General features: G+C 40.3%; 1 protein-coding gene across 4 annotated transcripts in view; it reads left to right on the forward strand.

Annotated features, from left to right (window-relative positions):
• The window catches only part of SESN3 (sestrin 3), a 37,595-nt gene extending 24,370 nt beyond the window's left edge, over window positions 1–13,225 (forward strand). Inside the window, exons 3-10 of one of the 4 annotated variants that reach the window (XM_086613981.1) lie at window positions 2,724–2,921; window positions 3,996–4,178; window positions 4,567–4,803; window positions 6,401–6,548; window positions 9,073–9,188; window positions 11,572–11,762; window positions 12,169–12,313; window positions 13,139–13,225. In XM_086613981.1, the coding sequence (XP_086470107.1) occupies window positions 2,724–2,921; window positions 3,996–4,178; window positions 4,567–4,803; window positions 6,401–6,548; window positions 9,073–9,188; window positions 11,572–11,762; window positions 12,169–12,313; window positions 13,139–13,225 (1,305 nt within the window). Of the gene's footprint in view, window positions 1–2,723; window positions 2,922–3,995; window positions 4,179–4,566; window positions 4,810–6,379; window positions 6,549–9,072; window positions 9,189–11,571; window positions 11,763–12,168; window positions 12,314–13,138 lie in introns of those variants that run through there. The other 3 variants (XM_086613986.1, XM_086613996.1, XM_086614003.1) reach the window with 3 other exon arrangements.
• The last annotated feature ends 6,923 nt before the right edge of the window (window positions 13,226–20,148 follow it).

Consider the following 20,148-nt stretch of genomic DNA (forward strand, 5'->3'; position numbering starts at 1 on the left):
ATAGCTCTCGGGGCAATGTCTGACCTTCAGTTTGAGAGAACCTGAAAACATGACTAACTCTTTAGACTGTAACAGTGGCTCTTGAGAGAATTTATGGTTGAAAGGTACGGTTTGGCTTCAAACTCAAGATTTCTGCCCATGATTTAATGTTCAACTTAAGCCTTGATTTGCAGCTTGCTGCAATAAGTAGAAACTTTGCTATGGCAGTGTTCTCCTGTGATCTCAGTCTTCACAGGGTATTATTTATTGATCAGTTAATTATTTGGGATGGCCAGCTATAAACCAGGACCTTTGTTTTGTTCTGTTTTAAGTAGTTGCTAAAGACAGATAATTCACATGCTAGAAGGGGCAAAAGACATTCTGAAAGATGAGATAGCTGCTGTTCTCTGAGTCTCTCTCGTTTTTACACCAGCGAGGTTTGAATCTAAAAACAGACAAAGGGTAAAGGCTGGCAACAAGAAAACGTAATGAAGTAAAAAGAAAAGAGGTCAAAAAGAGTCTAAAGACTTGGGAAGAGGGGAGCAGAATGAGTTCCAGCCAGCCAAACTTGTGAAGAGGACTTGCTTTTTGTATGAAATACCAGATAAAGTTGAGATGCCAAACTTCATAATTACTTGATTTTCTTCCTAATAACTGTATAAAAAGTAAAAAAAAAAATAATAAATGTAGTTAAAATGATAACATATTTTGAGAGAATTGTTAAAGAATTTATTTCACAGCTGATAAACTTGATAAAGGGTGCAGGAGGGATCACTGAGTAGCTCTCAGAAAGGAGTAACTCCAGCAGTTACGCAGTAGAAAAAGGGAACCTCCACCTGTATGGATAAAACAGCTATTCAACATAAACAAATGTTAAATATTGTTTATTAAGCAAATGGCTACTTTTCCTCCCTCTTCCTTGGCATGAAATAATACAGTGGATAGGAAGGATGTAGCTAGAGATTAGTAACACATTGAATGTCTCACAAATCTTGATAATAACACTGCTTGTGTCAAAGCCTGCTTTATTGTCGTAATGGAAGGAATATGGACAGAGCAATAACAACTTAATTGTAAAGGTTCCTGTTAAAGTGCTTTACAAGCAGGATAAAAAACCATGTTTGTGAATCTGTGGATGGTAATAAATCAGGAGGAAGTACATAGGCAATATGAAGAGGATAGTAATGTAGGAGATAAATCTCAGAAGCCATAATACTGCATATTGCTATGCCTAACAGAGCAGCAGGGCAGTCCTACAGGATTGTATTTCAATTTTGTCAGCAGAATTTCTTCTCCATGACTTGTACTGTTGCAAAGAAAACTCCTGACAAGCTGGAGATTAGAAACCTTATACCAGGGACACAAAAAGTATGATTTCTCCAAGAAACTACTAAATGAGACAAAGATCTCTTAAATAAATGGGGGATACACTTGCTTGAAGAATAAAAGGGGGTCCTTGGAGTGAAGCGAGGATAATAAGTGAGATAAAATGATCTCTAATGTGTGAATAAGCTTCCAATGGTAAAAACATTCTTAAGGAAAACTGAGGCGGCATCATTCTGGGTACAAAACACAGAAGAAGTGTTAAAGTGAAGAGTTACGCATGTACAAATGATGGAGCTGCCTAACTCCGTAGCTGCTTCTTCCCTTTCTTTCTGGGCCCACAGTTTAAAACAGGGAAGTACAGTGGTGAGAAGTGAAAATGTAGTATGTTGTTTATGTTCCTTTGTATGCAGCTTCTGTCTTAAGATTTGATGGAAAAGTATTTGAGACACGGTCCGTTCATTGGCCCATCATAAAGAAGGAAAATGTATTTTAAATAGAATATTTCAGCAAAATCATTGTGTTTTCTTGGGTTTAGGCACTTTCTATCTTCTTGTGCTAAACAAGAAGCTAAATGTTTTCTCATTTCATGGTGTTTGCAGTTGTACACTGGCTGGTTTAATACTGTGCAGTTTCAGAATAAATACTGGGTATTCTAGTCTTGTGCTTGTAACTTCGGCGGTGAACATGTTGAGAATGGCTGTTCTTGGTGATAAACACTGAGTAATAGCTCTAATGTCAGGGCTTGCAACGCAAGAGCTACTTACTCTTTTGCTGTTTCATTTCATCTTGTGCCCAAGGTTTGGATTGGTTGGAATAATTAAAGAACAGCTTTTGTTTAAAGAAAGCATTAAATTCCTATTCTAAATAATGCTTGAATGTTATGGACAAATTAGCATTTGATCTCCTCTTCAATTATACAAGCACAGAAAGGATAGATTGCCAGGCTGTTTCTATAATTTGGTTACATAACCCAGTTCCTCTCCATTAATTTTAAAATTGGTTTTAGGGCTGAATGCTCGACTGGTGTGTGTCTATACAAGCTGACTTCCATAAAGACTTTACTTTCCATTTAGCTGTTGCTTACTTCCAGCGCTCTGTACAGCTTTGACTTTAAACATCTGCAAGTTTAGCCGTTTTGGAAAGATCTACAGGAAAATGTTTTTAGTTTTCATAGAAACATATTAACATAACAGAGGTACCGTGTAAAGCGCTCTTTAGTTCTCGGTGTACGAGTAGCATGTGTATGTGCGTATTCGCATGCATGCAAGCATGTATGTTTACAAATATACATCTGGATCTCCAGCATTGCCTTTAAGTTTCTACACAAGCAAACCTTTCATACCACAATATATTTTTCCTCAGGGCTAAAGCTGGAGAAAATCTGTTTCTCTGTTAAGTTTATCCATCTTATTTTTAAGGTTATGCAAGCAAATGGTTTGGATGAACGTACTAATCTTCTTGTGGAAGAATACTCTACGTCTGGTCGCCTGGACAACATCACGCAGGTGATGAGTATCCATACTCAGTACCTGGAGTCTTTCCTCCGCAGCCAGTTCTATATGTTGCGCATGGATGGGCCCCTTCCTTTGCCCTATAGGCACTACATTGCTATAATGGTATGTAATAATAGACGATATATTTTTTTCCTGTGACCTTAACTTTTGTATTTAAAAAAAAAAAAAAAGGAAGACTTTAGAAAGGAGAGACTAGTGTGATACTTTGGCAGGGGGCAAATTTTACAAGGGGACTTTTTACAAGGGTATGTAGTGATAGGACAAGGGGCAATGGCTTTAAACTAAAAGAGGGTAGATTTAGGTTAGATATAAGGAAGAAATTTTTCACTCAGAGGGTGGTGAGGCACTGGAACAGGTTGCCTAGAGAAGTTGTAGATGCCCCATCCCTGGAAGTGTTCAAGGCCAGGTTGGATGAGGCTTTGAACAACCTGGTGTAGTGGAGGATGTCCCCGCCCATGGCAGGGGAGTTGGAACTAGATGATCTTTGAGGTCTCTTCCAACCCAAACTGTTCTATGATTCTATGATTCTGTGATTCTATACATTTTAGCAGGTGATTTTAATCAGAATAAATCGTGCCTAGCCAGAAGGTTTTCAATGAGAAGGGAGAACTGGCAACACACGTTTCCCTGTTTCCCACAGTGATACACTTCTCACATGTCCACAAGAGTGAGGTTTTACAGAGAGCAGTTAAAACTGTGTAACCTTATTTCTGGATATTTAATCATCAGTGCGCAACAATAGGATGAGGTGCAGCTGACTGAAGTCACAAAGAATTCCAGCTGGACCCTAGGAAAATAATTTTGCCATGAGGATGTCGAGGCATTGCAACAGGGGCCGAGAGAGATTGTGTGATCTCCAAGGATGGAGATCTTGTCTGGACAAGGCTCCAACAACCTGATCTAAGTCAGCCCTGCTGTGAGCAGAGGGTTGGACCAGATCTCCTGTAGAGATCTCTTCCCACCTAAATTAGATTCTGCGATTCAGAGTAAAGTAATCAAACTTACTTTTATTGGAGAAACATCCGTAGCCTATAGAAATCCTTTACAATATAAAACGTGGCCCTTTGGAGCGAAATTATATTTTTGTTTTGTGTTCATAACCTGTCTTCTACCTGCAGCAAAATCAGATTACACACTAACGTGCTGCCCTTTTCCCTCTGTCTTTAACTATTCCAGGCTGCTGCCAGACATCAGTGTTCCTACCTAATAAATATGCACGTCGATGAGTTCTTGAAGACTGGCGGGATCGCAGAATGGTTGAACGGTTTAGAATACATTCCCCAAAGACTGAAAAATCTGAACGAAATAAACAAGCTCCTTGCACACCGGCCCTGGCTGATCACGAAAGAGCACATTCAGGTACCTGTTAAGTTGTGCCCTGTAATAGCAGTAAATGGCTGGTAATAAGAACTGCTGAGAACTATGCGAGTGTCTGGTTAGGCTTCATTACCTTAAGTTAAAAAATTCAGGGAAGTACTAGAGCATGGAGTAAGCCAATGAATTCTTCTGTGTGACAAAGCCACCAAGATTTACTTTTTAGGAATAGCATTGGCTAAAATAACCCCAAAAGAAAAGAGGTAATATATTTGGTGTCTTTTTTTTTCATCCCGTGAGAGTTTGTGTGCAAAAGGTATATGGTATTATTCAAAGAAAGGAATTGATCTCTTTTTAAAATATATAGTATTTTATAGAAAAACGGGAGGCCAGGAGAAATTTTATGTTTACACTTTTTTTGTTCTCATTTCAGAAACTTGTCAAGACTGGGGAAAATAATTGGTCTCTTCCTGAACTGGTGCATGCTGTTGTCCTGTTGGCACATTATCATGCCTTGGCAAGTTTTGTATTTGGTAGTGGCATTAATCCAGAGAGAGATCCGGATACATCTAATGGAGTCAGACTTATAGCAGTCAACAACTTCTGTGTCTGTGATCTTGCCAATGACAACAACATAGAAAATGCATCCCTCACAAGTAGCAACTTTGGGGTTAGTGTTGCAAGAAGATTCTTTTGCTCACCTCTGTTTTGCATTAGAAAACTTTCTTCCATTCTTTCCTGTTTAAATTTCAGGGTAATTTGAAAGTTTTTGTCTGCTTTACTGGAATGCTTGGGTCTCGTAACTCATAGGTTAGCTCTAGCAGTTTGCAGTGTAATATATTGAAAACCACATTGGAATGGCAGATGGTAGTCAGGGTAATGTGATTTTGATAGCTCATCTCACAAGCTGTTGGACAAGACTAAAATTTTGCTTTCAGTTGAAAGCTTAAAGTCTCAGTTTCTTCGGATAGCATGTTGCTGACTGGAGCATTCTGTCATGCATAGTCCTAATGGGGGGAGGGAAGAGCAAAAAAAGAAAAAGAAAAACAAAAGAAAAAGAGAAAAAAGAAAATAAAAATATTTTTTAGAAATGGGGAAAAAAACAGATCATAATAATAATAGTTTTGACTTCAATGCCTATGATCACAAAACAGGTCAATTCTCAAACACTTCCATGTAGATGGGAGGAAACGTCTGAAATAAAATGACTTTGTTCTTCATGCTGGTGTTCCAGTCTTGAATCAACCAACAGAGAACTTTGATTACTAGTTAATTAACTTAAATGAGGATTTTTTTCTGAAAGTGGCTCTGTAGTGCTTTGTCCTTGAATTAGTGCCAGTTGCTGAATAGCCTCATCGCCTTTGATGGAAGATCGGGATTATGAGCAGAGTGACTAGATATATTTTTAAAAATTAGCAGTGCAATGTGAGCATGTGGTCAGCCAATTCAGCTGTTGTATCTTAAGTTTCTGGGCTGTAAGACATGCTGCCTCAAGTCACTGGGGTGTCTTATTCTGCGTTTGTAGTTGGCAAAGGGCTGCTGCTGACTGTGTGCTGCTTGTTAAGCAGTGAGTAGCACACTAGAAAACGCTTACAGCTATGGGCAGAAGATCAGAATCAAAAGCAAAAGATGGAAAAGAAAAACCAAACAATTTATCTTATGAAAAATTTGAATTATAAGTGCAGATCACAGAACCCCGAACTTTGATGTATTTCTAGTAGAGGCCTATTTTCCTCACAAAAGCAAGAAAAAGGGTCAACATAATGGTTATTTTGATCACATTTAATGAAGAGAAAAAGAAAACACTGATTTGCTGTCTCAGGTTATGTTCCTGTATTGCAGTGTTGCACTGTATCTCTTCAGAAACGTATTCTGCTTTACCAATAGAGTGAGATAAATTACCTTAATATTAAAAGTTGCTTTCTGATACGTGTAGGGTACACAGATGGCTTTTCATGAGCCATCTACGTAGTGGAATATATATTATAAGTAACCATGGTTTCCACGTTCAACTACCACCTCTTCCACTGCTAATCCCGCTGCAGGAGGTTGCTGCGATAGGTTAGAGTAACACTTCCCAGCCCCCTTCTTCCCGCTGTCTGAAAGCTGTTTGTCTGCGCTGTGTGTGACAAAATGCCTCCTGGCTTGAGTTGTGGTGTTTGCTGCTGCTGTCTGTTTTTGAGAACGTTCATTGTCGAGCATGAAATCTGAAGATGACACGCGTTGTCTATCTTCTAATTTTGCAGAATGTCATGGTGTTTTTGCAGATCGCAGATTCTTTAAGTGAGCTGGAGGCCTTAATGGAAAGGATGAAGAGGCTACAGGAAGATAAAGAGGACGAAGAAGCCTCTCAGGAAGAAATGGCAACTCGCTTTGAAAAGGAGAAGAAGGAGAGTCTGCTAGTAATTAGCGGAGGTATTTGTGCTTTTCCAGTTCCGTTTTATTTGTGCTTTGTAAGAACTAAACACTTGAGGCCAGTTCAGTGACTAAAACTTTCTCTGTCTGTTTCTTTATTCTGGCTCTTGGTCTAGTAGGAGTGTAGTAAGGGTGGTCCTGTCACTTACTTACTCTGTTTAAGATTTCTTCATTGGCAAATACCACCATCCTTATTGCTACTTGAAATTTAGCTTTTATATATTAAAAAAATATCCCGTAGGCTTCTTTAAAAAGTTAGGTGTAAATTTATCTTTCTTTATATGCTCTATATCTTTAAATTAATTCATTCATGTAAATACTCAGCAATATTTCACAGATTTATGTTCTACAATGCTTAGAACTTCAGTGACACTTGTAAGTAGCCTTCAGATATGCATTCAGTTCTGGAAATAGATTGAGATGAGACTCAACTTTTTACCATTTGAATTACTTCTCACCTGGAAAGGACATTTCTAACTTTTTTTTTTTGAGTGATCATACTGCTGTGCTGTTCCACTGCCTGTGTTGTGACAGAGATTTCTTAGCATTTGTTTTATTCTTGTATAATGTTCAAAATTCTGAGCTGAAACCTTCTTGTGCAGTAGTTTTCATATACTCTGAAGGCCTTCATCTCTAACAAACCATACCATGAAATCTGTTTCCTATAGACAGCGAAAAGTTTTTCCAAAGGAAGTGTTTGAATAAATAATACTATTAAGATAATCAGAATCTGCAACCATATCCTCATAGTAGAGGCTACTTGAAGATTGTAGCTTGTGTCTTTTTAAGAAGTGACCTGTAAAGGACCTTCTAGCAGCCTTCCAGTACCTAAAGGGAACCTACAAGAAAGCTGGAGAGGGACTTTTTACAAGGGCGTGTAGTGACAGGACAAGGGGCAATGGCTTTAAACTGAAAGGAGGTAGATTTCCATTAGGTCTGAGGAAGAAATTCTTCACTCTGAGGGTGGTGAGGCAGTGGAACAAGTTGCCCAGAGATGTTGTGGATGCCCCATCCCTGGAGGTGTTCCAGGCCCAGTTGGATGAGGCTTTGGGCAACCTGGTGCAATGGAGGGTGTCCCTGCCCATGGCAGGGGAGTTGGAACTAGATGATCTTTGAGGTCCCTTCCAACCCAAACCATTCTATGATTCTATGAAAGTGCTTCACATTTTACCAACACTGTTCTTTGTGAAATTAAATCTTGGTTTGGAGGTATCTAAGGGGAGGAAGACATGTCGTGGATCGGCAGAGAGAATTTTCAGAAGTCTGTGAAAGAAGATGCATCCAGCAGGGTCATGGCTGGATTTTAATAAATGGACCTTGTCTATTCGCCTTCTGTTTTCCTTCGATCAAACAGCATCAACTGCAGATAAACTGACACCCATTGCAGTTTCATTATCAAACTGGGACTTCCATGACTCTGTGCAACTTTAGGCGTATAAGGAAGAGGTGTTGTTTGGGACAGAGGGTTTTTTTGGTGGGGTTGCTGATAGTTTCGTTGACTTTACTCCTCTTTGCCTTTTGCTGGTTTGAGTTGAGGAGCCTGTATGTGTTGGGCCTTTACCTTTTCATGAAATTCAGTCCTTGTCAGGGGAGAGGAGTGTATGTGTGCAGGTTTTTTATTCTTCACTGAATATTTACTGTAGCAGATGCTGTGAGAGCTTCTTCCTACACGGTTATGTTTTGATTGTTTAATGAGGCAAAGAGGAGATAAAGCACTTCTGCAATTCTTAGATGAACTGACTTTTCAAGGTGCTAACAGTGAACATATGGCAACTGTTCTGTCAATGTATGTGGAAGCAAGCCAGGATTTTAACATCAGGGTCAAATGCAGTCAGCTATGCAGTAGTCAACTTCTGCGTAGGTAGTTACACAATCGAGCCACCTGTTTATTTCAGAGGGAAGGATTGATTCCTGATAGAGAACCTGCGCCTGCTTAGTGACATGTTTTGGAGCTCTTTGAAGATGCTTAGTTACTAGAGCTTCTGGCAGAATTTCAGCCTGATGTACTGTAGAGCTCTTTGCTTTCATATAATCTTCAACTGATATTTACAAGTGGAGTGTTGCATTGCTTTCTGGTTGCTCATACTCTGGGTTACAGAACAGAGCTGGTGTAATTCCTGACACCATACCTGCTCAGCATAGCAATCCTGTTGTCAAGGGTACATTTTTCTGTTTCTTATCCTAGCACAATGACTTTACTGCCAGGATTCATCTTCCTAATTTACGATACCTAGCCTCCTTCAGAAGTCAACAGAGACAAAAGCACACACTAAGAAGTTTAGCCCATCTCTTCCCATTTTGTAGAAGTCTGTTGTAGTCTGGTGTAGGCTTTTATTTGGCTCAATGAAAGGGATGGATCCCAGACAAGCAGAATGGGATTGAAATGTTTCTTGCCTTCATACCATGCTCTTCCTTTGCACAACTTCTAAAATTGTTCCCTAGTCCTGTAGTAGAGTGATAGTTGGACATCAGTGCTAACCCATGTGCTTGCCTAAAGCAAAGCATTTTGCTGTTTTATTCACAGCATTTGATGATGAAATAGTTTCTACGGATGTCTCCCGCTATATTGAAGATCCTGGGTTTGGGTACAAAGACTTCGCAAGGCGAGGAGAAGACCATCTGCCAACATTCAGAGCTCAGGTACCATCTCTTTAAAGTACATTCACTCAAAGACTGTTTGTAAATCTAATTACAGGGCGAATAGCGTAAAGCGATTGTAGTGGGGCAGTTTGCTTCATGCTCCTTTTCTTGTCCTGGTCCATTAAATAAGTCGCAAGCTTCCATAAATCTACCTGAGATGAGTCCTTTATTATTTGTAAATCTCAGACAAGGGAATAATTAGCTTTCAGTCTTACTTCAATTATTACCAGAATTAATGTTTGAAAACTGTAAAGCATATCACTAAATCTGGAATAAAAGTGAAAGGCAGCAAAGAACAAATTTTCTTTTCCGTCCCTTCAGATGTAGAAAAAAATCTGCTGGAAGAACTCTCTATTTCTGTCACTTTATCAAGTATTCTCTGTCCAGCGGTTTGCAATGCATAGATGCATATATGTCTGTGACAGCGATTTGATGTGTGTCGTTCTCATATATGCACCAAATCACTGGACTTTGAATGTCGGAAAAGAAAAGGAGTTCTCAAATATGATCACTGAAGTTTTTGGCTGTATTTGAATATGGCTTTTTAGTACTGTTGAAAGAACAGCATGTACGTTTTACCTGTACATTGTCTTACATATTGGCATCTTTTTCCATGACCAGACTCATGAACTTCTTCATGATCTATATAACAGGAGGGACATTCTAGATGGTTCTGTTCCAGCTTATAGAGTAGGTTCATCAGCAGTCTAGTAATAAATTTTAAGCAATAGAAGAAATCTTGAACCAAATCAGAGAACTTAAAAAAACCCTCTAGATGCAGGAAAACTCCATGGTCAGAAGATGTATCTAAGACCATAAAATAAAGAATCCATGATCACTCTCAGGAAATGTATTTAGCTGTATAGCAGTCTCTGCTGATCTGGGTAATTTACTCCATGGTCTTTATATAAGCCTAAAGTAGGTAGATGTTGCCAAAAAGAATAAGGCAGAGTCAGTGCCTTTAAATCGAACATTCTGCTTAACCACTTGAGGAGCAGCAGGCTGCCCTGGAAAAAAGCTCTACAGAAGTTGAAATTGGAAGTAAAACATCTCTGCTCTTAAATAAACAGGACAGCTTCTGGCCTGCGTTCAAAGGAGTCATCTTGATAGTTTAACTTTATTAGTATGTCTTACTCTTAAGCAGTTAGATGTATATACCTACAGCCTACCAAATGCTCTGCTATTAATGCTATTTAAATTGCAGTAAGATCCCCAAACCCTGCAATAAATCCAGTCCTTATTCTGATAGAAGACGACTGCCTTTATCTCTGTGAGTTTAAATTTAGTAACAGAAAAAGGTATTCCATACACAGCAGAATGTCCTTACATTTTTTTTTCATTGTTAGTATGGCTTAAGTGCTGTTAGCAAACAGCGCTTTCCCCATCCTGAAGCTTCTGATTTTCAGAGGCTTTTGTGATGCCCCAGGTGTTCTGGACACCTTTACAGGGCTGGCAGGTACAGCATATTTCTCACAAGCCTTACAGTCTTTTGGACTGGCAGCTGGAGACCAAACGTAATGTTGTGGTGCATTTCAGTTGTCACTGAATGCCTCTGCTAGGCAGCTGAGTGTTGTCCTACATACTCTTCCCCGCTATCCTCATCAGGGACCCAGTCCAGCAGACGTGCTCCAAAGCACCTGGGTGAGGACCCTTGTCCAGCAGTACCTTCTGAAGACAGCTGGACACAGGAAGGACACGGAGATGGTGCCCTCGGTTGTAAAAGATGGCATCGGTGATTGAGTGATTGAACCCTTGCCAAGGATGTGGGCAAACTAACATGTTCTGTATAACCGCAGCGCGCAGAGTGGCTGCACGCTGCTCTGGAGCAGGGTCCTTCTCTGCTGCTGATGCCGTGCTACCATTCTGCAAACACTTCCCATTCCCGATAGGAGCAGGCAAGCTTTTATCCACGTGCTTGTCTAAGACCAAAGCTGCCTGGATTTTATTAGTTTGTTCAAGGATGTTTCAACACTTTACCCAATGAGCGTACATCCTGGGCGGAAGGAAATACTCCATCTCTGCTCAGAGCTAAGCATCAAAGCCTCCAAAAGGGAAAAGCTTTTAAACTTATAGGCCCATCCCACGTAGAATGACACTGGTCGGAGCGCCACAGCAGACAGTGGAAAATTGCCAAGAAGCTTGAGGTTTTTTCTCCTATAGGCTAACGATACCCAGCTGGAGGTGGGGTGTTGCGAGGTGATATTCATTGCAGGGAAGCCTGGAGGAACAGAGCAGGTGATATGAATGAAGGATTCAAAATGCAAATTTCTTGAAGAGAGTAAAGCTATAACTAGCAGACAACAAAAACTGTTGCGCTATAGAGAGGATCAGGTAGAGCCTTTGCTTCATTTGTATATTTATATATTTCCTTCTCTTCCTGCAGGACTATACATGGGAAAATCATGGTTTTTCCCTTGTAAACAGGCTTTATTCTGATATCGGGCATCTCCTTGATGAGAAGTTTCGGATGGTATATAACCTCACCTATAACACTATGGCAACGCATGAAGATGTTGATACAACTATGCTAAGAAGAGCTTTATTTAACTATGTCCACTGTATGTATGGAATCAGGTATGGACAAAAACCTCCTGGCGTTTTAAACTGTGTAAAGAGAATGAAAAATGAACCATGTGAAAAGCACGATTTTAGTCTCTGGGTGTTAAAGTGGAGATGGTACCTCAGTCTGGAAATTAAGCATGGTTTTGCTGGCACATCAGTATATCTTTTGCTTTCAGTGGAGAAACTGATTATGAATCAGGATGAAAACTATTACAGAAATGTCTTCTCTGAAGCCAGCCTGTGTCCTTTCTTCAGAAAAGACAACATCCTAGTACCAAGCCTTTCAGATCCTCTGTTAGCAGGTGGTTTTCTAGTGTGTATATAAATGCTCCCATTCCCAAACTCAAGAACAGAATGCGGCAGAAGATCATGCTTTTAAAAACGTATATCCAACAGAGTGATTGTCTGTGTTAATTAGGTATGATGACTATGATTATGGAGAAGTTAATCAGTTACTTGAACGCAGCCTGAAGGTTTACATAAAGACAGTGACCTGCTACCCGGAGAGAACTACCAAGCGCATGTACGATAGTTACTGGCGTCAGTTCAAGCACTCGGAGAAGGTAAGTATCTCACAGCCAAAGTGGCTTCACAGAGACCCCTGTGCTGCTTAAAAATGAAAGTATCGTGACACCTAAAAATGGCAGTATCTGTCAAATGAACTGTTTTTAACCAGAGAAAACCAAATGAGGCTAATTCATTGAGTATTAGATATCAGTTTTACAAAAATACTTCTTAGTGTATTGGAAGTACTGATTCTTTTTTTTTAATTATTATTTTGAGTGACTTCTCCATAAAATTAAATGACAACTATAAAAGAAAAGTAGATAAACTATGGAATGCAGCAGTGGTCAACTATGCTAGTACTTGGGATTCGGGGATCAAAAAAGACCTCAACGTGTATATATATATATATAAAAAAAAATCTGGTGTTTTTCATCAATCAAAATGCCAACATGCCTTCAGATACCCAAGTTAAATGCCTTGTGATAAGGGTTCAGTGCTTGTGTGCCTGCTAGCCTATCTGACATGTGAACTATTCCTTATTCTGTGCTCCTATATAGCAGTCACAGGTGCTAGTAGAGGAAACAAAATATAATTTGTACAGAACTAATAACGTGGGGATACAAAAATTATTTTATTGGGTCTTCTCAGATGGAAGATGCTTAAAGCAGCAGTTATGGCTAGTTCTTTGCAGTCCTGGAATGTTGCCTAGTATTGGCATACTACAGCTGTCTCAAGAGGAACTGGGGTCCTGCAGCAGGGTGCTGGGAGAAAGGACATAGTTTCTTGCGGCGATATTTTACTACAGATTAGAAATTTTAGCCTAAATGAATAAAGGTGTTGCATTCAGAGGTGAACTAAGTGGCTGATTTGATTTTTAACAGGTTCATGTCAATCTGCTTCTAATGGAAGCTCGTATGCAAGCCGAACTTCTGTATGCCCTTCGTGCCATAACTCGTCACTTAACCTGAAGCGTTCGCTGAGCAGGAGTAAAGGAGTTTTTACTGAGTATGTAAAGACCTTTCGAAATAGATACACGCCAGAAGTTGTTTGTGATGTAGCATCAGGTTATTCAATTCTCTAGTGTCAAAGTTTAGCCGTGCTTCTTGACGGCTGTAATGTGCAATGACGTGTTTTATTTTCTTGATGCTTAACATTACTAATGATAACAAAAGTAACACTGAGGAGCACTACTCTGCATTGTTTCCGGCTGGATTTCTGCGCAGTGGTCAGGATCCTGAAACTGTTTTTGTTCTATCCAATCCTAGCGCTTTGTTCTTTAAGCACTGGAGTGAAGTGCTTAGAGACTTCTTTTTCCAAGCAATCATGTTTCAGATTAGTGGAGTCCAGCAGGAGATCGGTTCTGCCTGTCCTGGGAATGTTCCACCATGTTGTGACTCGTGACAGAGATGCGCGGGCTGCGTTGCATTGAATTGCCCACTGGATTCTTCTGTGTCTCCCGGAGGCTGCTTGCCAGTCACTGTCTTACTACAGCAATTGAAGGTGATGCAAGATGTGGATGCAAACATTGAGCACACTTTAATGTGAAATTAATCATGATATATCCTACAGCATGCTACTGAAGTGCGAAATTCATCTGCTTTGTCGTGCCCCTTCCCATGAGAAGAGGCCTCACGATTCACCATTTCAGCCACACTTACTGTGTTTCAATCATGCGTAATCTTGTTTTACTGACAGTCACCCTCAGTTGTCCTGAACAATACCCACGCTCATCACATGTTGCAATTTGTTTAGTTGGCACCTATAAAGTTAATAACACAGGCTGACCAAAAATAAGGTTGTGGGTTTTTTTGCACTCTCTTCTTTCTCAATGTTTTAATTAAGGAAAGTAAAGGAAGGCTAGCATATCTGTTCTTTCATATTGGATGTGTAGAAATTTATTTCCCATAACTTCTTCATAGCATGAAATTTTAATATTCAAAGCTTAAAAAGTTTCTATGCATTAGTGTGAGTGAACAAAAGAAAAGTGCAATATTTAAAAAGAAAGCAAGCTTTTTTCCCTATCATGCCACTGCTAAAGTGTCCTTCGTATATAGCCATAAAGAAATTTTAAAACCAAATTTCTTTATTGTCTAAGGCCTAGCAGTTTTGTTTTAGCTTTTACGGCTTAAGACAACCTGATACTGAGATGCCAAAGCATCCCCAAAACAAAGCATTCTTGGACAACTGGTAATATTGGGGAAGGGAAGAAATAAGCTGCCAAAAATGTCACACTTTTGTGCTGTTTTCTGTTGCTTTTGACTAATTTGTAAGAGCACAAAATGTTGATATTTATAGCTTTATTTTGTATTGCATTTAATGAACCAGTGAAGTGCCTAAAGAGATGCTTAAACTTACCCGGTAGGATGCAAGTTGTCACTGCTTCAGCTTTTGTCTGTTGGTTTGGACTTTTCATATTTCTTTGAGGAGGGTGACCTTCATTTCTGTTGCATACATTCAAAACTAACTGGATAGGTTTATTTTTAATGTTCCGTTGAATTGTAGAAGTTAATACAGGATTTTTTTCCATTGGTGTTTGCGGAAAAATTTAAAAAAATACTATCAGTCATATTTTAACACTTTTCATTGACAAAATCAAAGACCAGTACGCTACTAAAGTTAGTTTTCTCTTTTCTTCCCTTTTCGTGATTCCGTGCTGTGACTTCGCATGTTGTTTTTTTCACTTTATCTATCAGTTCCAGATTGGAAAGCAAAATGATTGTACACTTTTCTGCACTTTCAGACTGCAGACTCTGCATGTGAAAGCCTTTTGAGGAAGAAATCAGTAATTATTTTTTGTTTTAATGTAACGTTGGCTATTTAGGAAGCTGCCCAATAAACACCGTCGGACTCTCTTCTAGAGAGCATTGGGTAAAACATCAGATTTATTTATCTTGTATAGCTAACTGCAAAGATTGCAAAGAAGTGTTGAGATGCTCATATGTGTGAACTTAGATTAACTTTCCAAGTTGTTACGATCCTTTTTCCTCCCTCTTGTGACTGTAGTGGCCATACCTAATGGCTTTTGTGCATAAACCAGTTCTGCTGAGAGAAGTTTTCATGCAATACTTTTGCTTTTTTCAAGTGATGGGAACTGTACAGTACTACTTTAAATTCCTTTGCTTTGAAAAGTCAAGTAGTTCTCAAGAAGCACAGTTGAGCTCTGGAAAGGAGGTGAAACTAGATTTGCGTAACTAATATGACGGCTTGTTTCCCTTCAGAAATGCAAAGTCTCTTAGAGTACGTTGAGTTTTACATTTGGAAACATGAGTGCCTTTACTTCTTTCCTTATGAGATATACTTGCCAGCTCAAATGCCTTCTGAGCAAAGTACATGAGCAGATTTGAAATACAGAAACCATAAATGGATTGCTTCATAAAATTTGTAGTAAACCAGTGATTTCTGTTTTGTTTTTTTTTTTAAAGGTGCCATATCAAGTCACATATGGCCTGCAGGACATTCCACCGTAGGAAATGTCATTGTACGACTAGTTTGCTATTTCTCTCTTTTTTTTTTTTTTTTTAATATTAAATGCAAACTTGAAACTTCTGGAAATGTTTTCCATGTGGCATTTTTTTTCAAAGTATTGCATTTACAGTGTAACAGATTATAGCCTAGTTTTTATACTCAAATTTATGATTTTTAATAGATGTTTGTTCAGAATAGGTGTTTAAAGTCAGACAACTTTACCATACGCTTTATGCACGCTTTAGGCTCACACTGTGCCAAATTTTAATGTGCAGGTGTTCTTGGATTTTTTGCATTTTTAAAGCACTCATGAATGTGAATCTTCCCACTTTGTTCGTTAATATTATTCTGAAGAGTACTGTAATCATTGGAAGTGTAGATACTCTCCCTCTGTGTTCCTTCATTGGAATTGATATTTACCAGCATTAACGTTAGTCCGCAAAGTCCCAGCCGTGACCAACATAAAAACAAAGTGTACAATCTCCTGTCTGCTGAGGAGAAAGCGTGGTGGGTACAAATTAACCAGCTAGCCCAGGGAACAGAGCTTTTGAGCATGGACAGCTTCTTACCAGTGCTTCAAAATGTGTGTTGCGATAGAGTATGTTATTGCTGAAATTGCACCGTTTTGGGGTTTTTTTTTGATAAGGAAGAGAAGTGAAAAAGGTGCCAACTGGAGAAAGTATTTGCATTTCCCAGAACACTCTGCCTGCGGCTGAACATCATGAGAGTGCCATCATACAGGAACAGAACCTGTTGTAAACTCAGGTGCAGTTTGTGCAGATAGCCACGAAAGCTAGTGTTGCGCTAGCCTAGGAGAATTTGGGTGAGCTGTAGATGGATTTATTTTCATCAAGACTGAACTGAAACATATATTCTTTGTCCTAAAACCTTCATTAAAATGAAAAGGCTGTACTGAGTTAAAGATTTGCCACTCTTGGCTCTTCCTATGTATGAAAAAAACTTTAAGGACAGGAAAATTAATGATTGTAAACAATGATAAATGTAAGTCTCTATAAATTTGGAACAGATCAGAACAGAACAAAAAGGAAAACATTTTTCTTCTCTGTTACTTGAGTGCAGAAGGTCAAAGCACCAGATTCTTCATAAGTGTTTTTCTTCGTAGTGATGCTGATAGATGTTTTCATGGGATTTGGAAAAAGCAGCTAGCTGCCTAAATTTCGATGGAAATTTAAGCACCTAGGCACTTAGCAAAATCCTACAAGGTGCCCACTTGCATTTTTGAGTCAGATTTTTAAAGATACTTAGTCACCTAAATTCAATAGAATAAAATCAGTTTCCATAGAGATTAAAGGAATTAATGTGTAGCAGATCCATGTGATCTGCAGCGATTGTTAATGAAATGGGTTGTTTCGGGGGCTTAATACAGGCTTAGAGAAGTCTTTCCCAAAGCAGTTAAACTGTAAGCTGCTGCTCTTGCAGAACAGGTTCTCGGTGTTTCTCATGCATGTGTGTTTTCCATGAACATAGGCGTGCATTTCAGGCTCATGTTCCAGAAGTTTGGACTCCCTTTTACAAGAGCTGGATTATTTAACCTCTGCTTGCAGAAAAGACTTATTGGCAGCAGTAGCACGTGGATAATTTGTGCCCAGACTCAAAAGTTTTGGCCAGAAAGAAATACTCCAAACCTTGGTTTTAAGTGATGTTCTTTCAGTTACTTTCCTTAGAGGTTTGCATCCTTCTCCTGTAAATAAGGGGTGATGTTGCACAAAACGGAGGGAGAGGGGAGTGGATTCATTGTAAATGAACTTTCCCAGAGCTGATCTGAACATAAAGCTGTAAGAATTGGTTTGCCGTTAGCGATCGTTCTGAGAGCTGGACAAAAATGTCAATTTTCACTATCCGAACTTCAGATTTATTCTCCCTAATGTCCCCCAGCGCTATGTTTGTCTGAAGAGATGCATCCACCAGCTTTTCGCCATTTGGGAATTGTAAATTAAAATTTTTCTCTCCAAATGAAAATGAATTTAGCGTTTCATACCTACCGCATAGATCACAGATGTGGGAGGTGGAGAGAGCACAGTAGTGTGAGGAAACTTCAGGAGCATCGTGATCAGTGTTAATTTATCCCTAAGAGCTCATATCCTGGCATGCGATCATGCAGCTGCTCCCCAACACACATCCAGCCTCTCTTGCAGACATTTAATCCTTCTGCTGCTCACCAGGGGCAAAAATCATCATTTTCCAACCTGCCACCACCCTGCCCTGCACTGGGCACTTCCTGTCTTCCCAACTCACAAGCCCCTGCAGTCGGGCAGGACAACCTCCTGGCCTTAACCCTCCAAATCAGTGCCAGGTTCCTGTATCACCGTTTGCTATTGAGTTCAGAGAGTCTTTTCTCATGTTCAGAAACGCTCAATTGCCGTATTAGTTATTTCTGGATGGGAAAATTCTAAATCCGGTTCGAAAGGATGACACTCAGCACTTGCTTACAATGTTTAGGTGGTGTTTGCCAGTAGCGTGTCAGATCCCATCTCTGGAGTAACAGTTATAATCCAGTGGGTCCACTAAGGAAACGCTTTCTTTGGCAAAGCTCCCTGTGCTTGAGCTGTTCAGTCACATGGGTTTCTTTGAAGGACATCTCCTGGGGGTTTCGAGGTCCTTTTGTGCCAGGCAGGCTTACAGGGCCATCGAGTTGGCAGCTCCTCGGGTGCCTCGCAGCCGGGCAGACCCTGGCCAGTCTCTGGAACAAGTGAATTTGTTTTTTTCGCTTCTCTGCAGGATAAATCCAAATGCACGCCGTGGAGCGGCTGCTGGAGATGTAGGCAGGGCTGGGTGTTCCTGAGGGTGCTGAGTATCATCAGGGCTCGTGGAAAATAGAAGTCTGGATTCTGATAGTAGTTAGAGGTGGTATTGAAGATACCAATTAATATACTAATTGTGGGGAGCAAGCCACGCTGTCAGCACCAGAAGGCACAGACCACAGGCACTCTCGAAGGGACACGGCCAGCGCAGGAGGAGTTGACGTGTTGGTCAGTTGAAGAAACTTCACCAATGTGTCCAAGAGGTTCTTGTGTATGTCCGTGTGTAGGGGAGATGGTGGGAGATGCCTCCTTCCGAGGTGTCCAGAGGTCTTCTGTAGGACAAGAGCTGGGACCCTTTCCTTACTCCATGGATGGAGCAGGGGAAGGGAACCGTTCGGTTCTGCCCGAGAAAAACGTGTCGCTGTTGAATTATGTTTTCTCACCCCCATCAGCCCTTTGAAAGGAGTTTTCAGGCAAAATGGGTGAATCACCAAACAGTGTGTCTCCAGCTGAGGGCTCTGGGGGCAGCGACAGCAGCAGGTCCAAACACATGTGGTCCAAAATTGTTTCTCATTCCCCACTCAGTGCTCATGTTGTGCCACCAGACCAAACTGCTTCCCTCCAGCCCGGCTGCCGCGTGCCCAGGTGGCTGCAGGAGCAGCCGCTCAGAGTGGTGGGAGATGTGGCTGCTTTTAGGGGAAAAACAATAATAATAATAATAATAATTAGACTACAGCCCTTGGACTCTGCATGGCAACGCAGTCCGAAATCTCTTCCCGATTGTGACCGGAACTGGATATAAACCGTAGATTAAAAAAATAGGAATTTTGTAAACTTGAAATCTCTCGGTTTTACCCTTTTCTCCTTTTGCTGGAAAGCCACACGATGAATGTATATGCTTTATGTTTCTCTCCGACGTAACTGAAAATCAGACTGCCAACTCCTTGTTTTGTATTAGCCTTTTTAAGAAAAAAAAAAACAAAAAAAAAAGGAAAATTTGTGAGCAATATATGTAGCATGCTGTGAACGTCTGTTTTGATCTTTCTAGTTACTCTTTAATCCATCAGTATTAACACCAGTTCTTTTTTGTGTTCCCCTTGGTACTTCGTATGCGGTGTAAGCAGAAGCTGTGATCGGCTTTGCAGTCCTGTGCCGTGTTACTGTAACTCCTTGATTTTTTTAGGAAGCACCTGACTGTGGGCCACCCTGGGGCAGGCAGCGTGCCCGGACACGACTGCCACTTTTCAGTCTCTTGTACTATGTATAGTTTTAAGTAGAATAAGCTTTTTAACAGAATATTGATGCGGTTTATGAGTCACGCAGGCTGCAAGTGTCTGGTGTGTGAGAGTCTTTGTATTTATAGTTGTTGGGGTTTGGTTTTTGTTTTGTTGTTTTGGTTTTTTTTTTAAAATTCATAAAGTAGCAAACTTGATAAACATAGCCACTTTAAACTGCCCTCACTAAACAGACCCTGCTGTAGATAAAATACCACTGTAGACAGGGAGATGCGCCAGCGGACCTCTCTGAGCCCCTCTCTGCCAGAAGCAGGGTCCGAGCTGCCACAGCTGCCCCGCGTTCCGTCGCATTTGGGCCCAAACACCAGGAAGACCAGGGTCCGGTGTGTGTTTCAGCCCCTCGTGCCCATAAGCCGGCCACTGGCAGCC

This window comes from Tauraco erythrolophus, chromosome 1, assembly GCF_009769465.1.
Source record: "Tauraco erythrolophus isolate bTauEry1 chromosome 1, bTauEry1.pri, whole genome shotgun sequence".
Lineage (NCBI taxonomy): Eukaryota > Metazoa > Chordata > Aves > Musophagiformes > Musophagidae > Tauraco > Tauraco erythrolophus.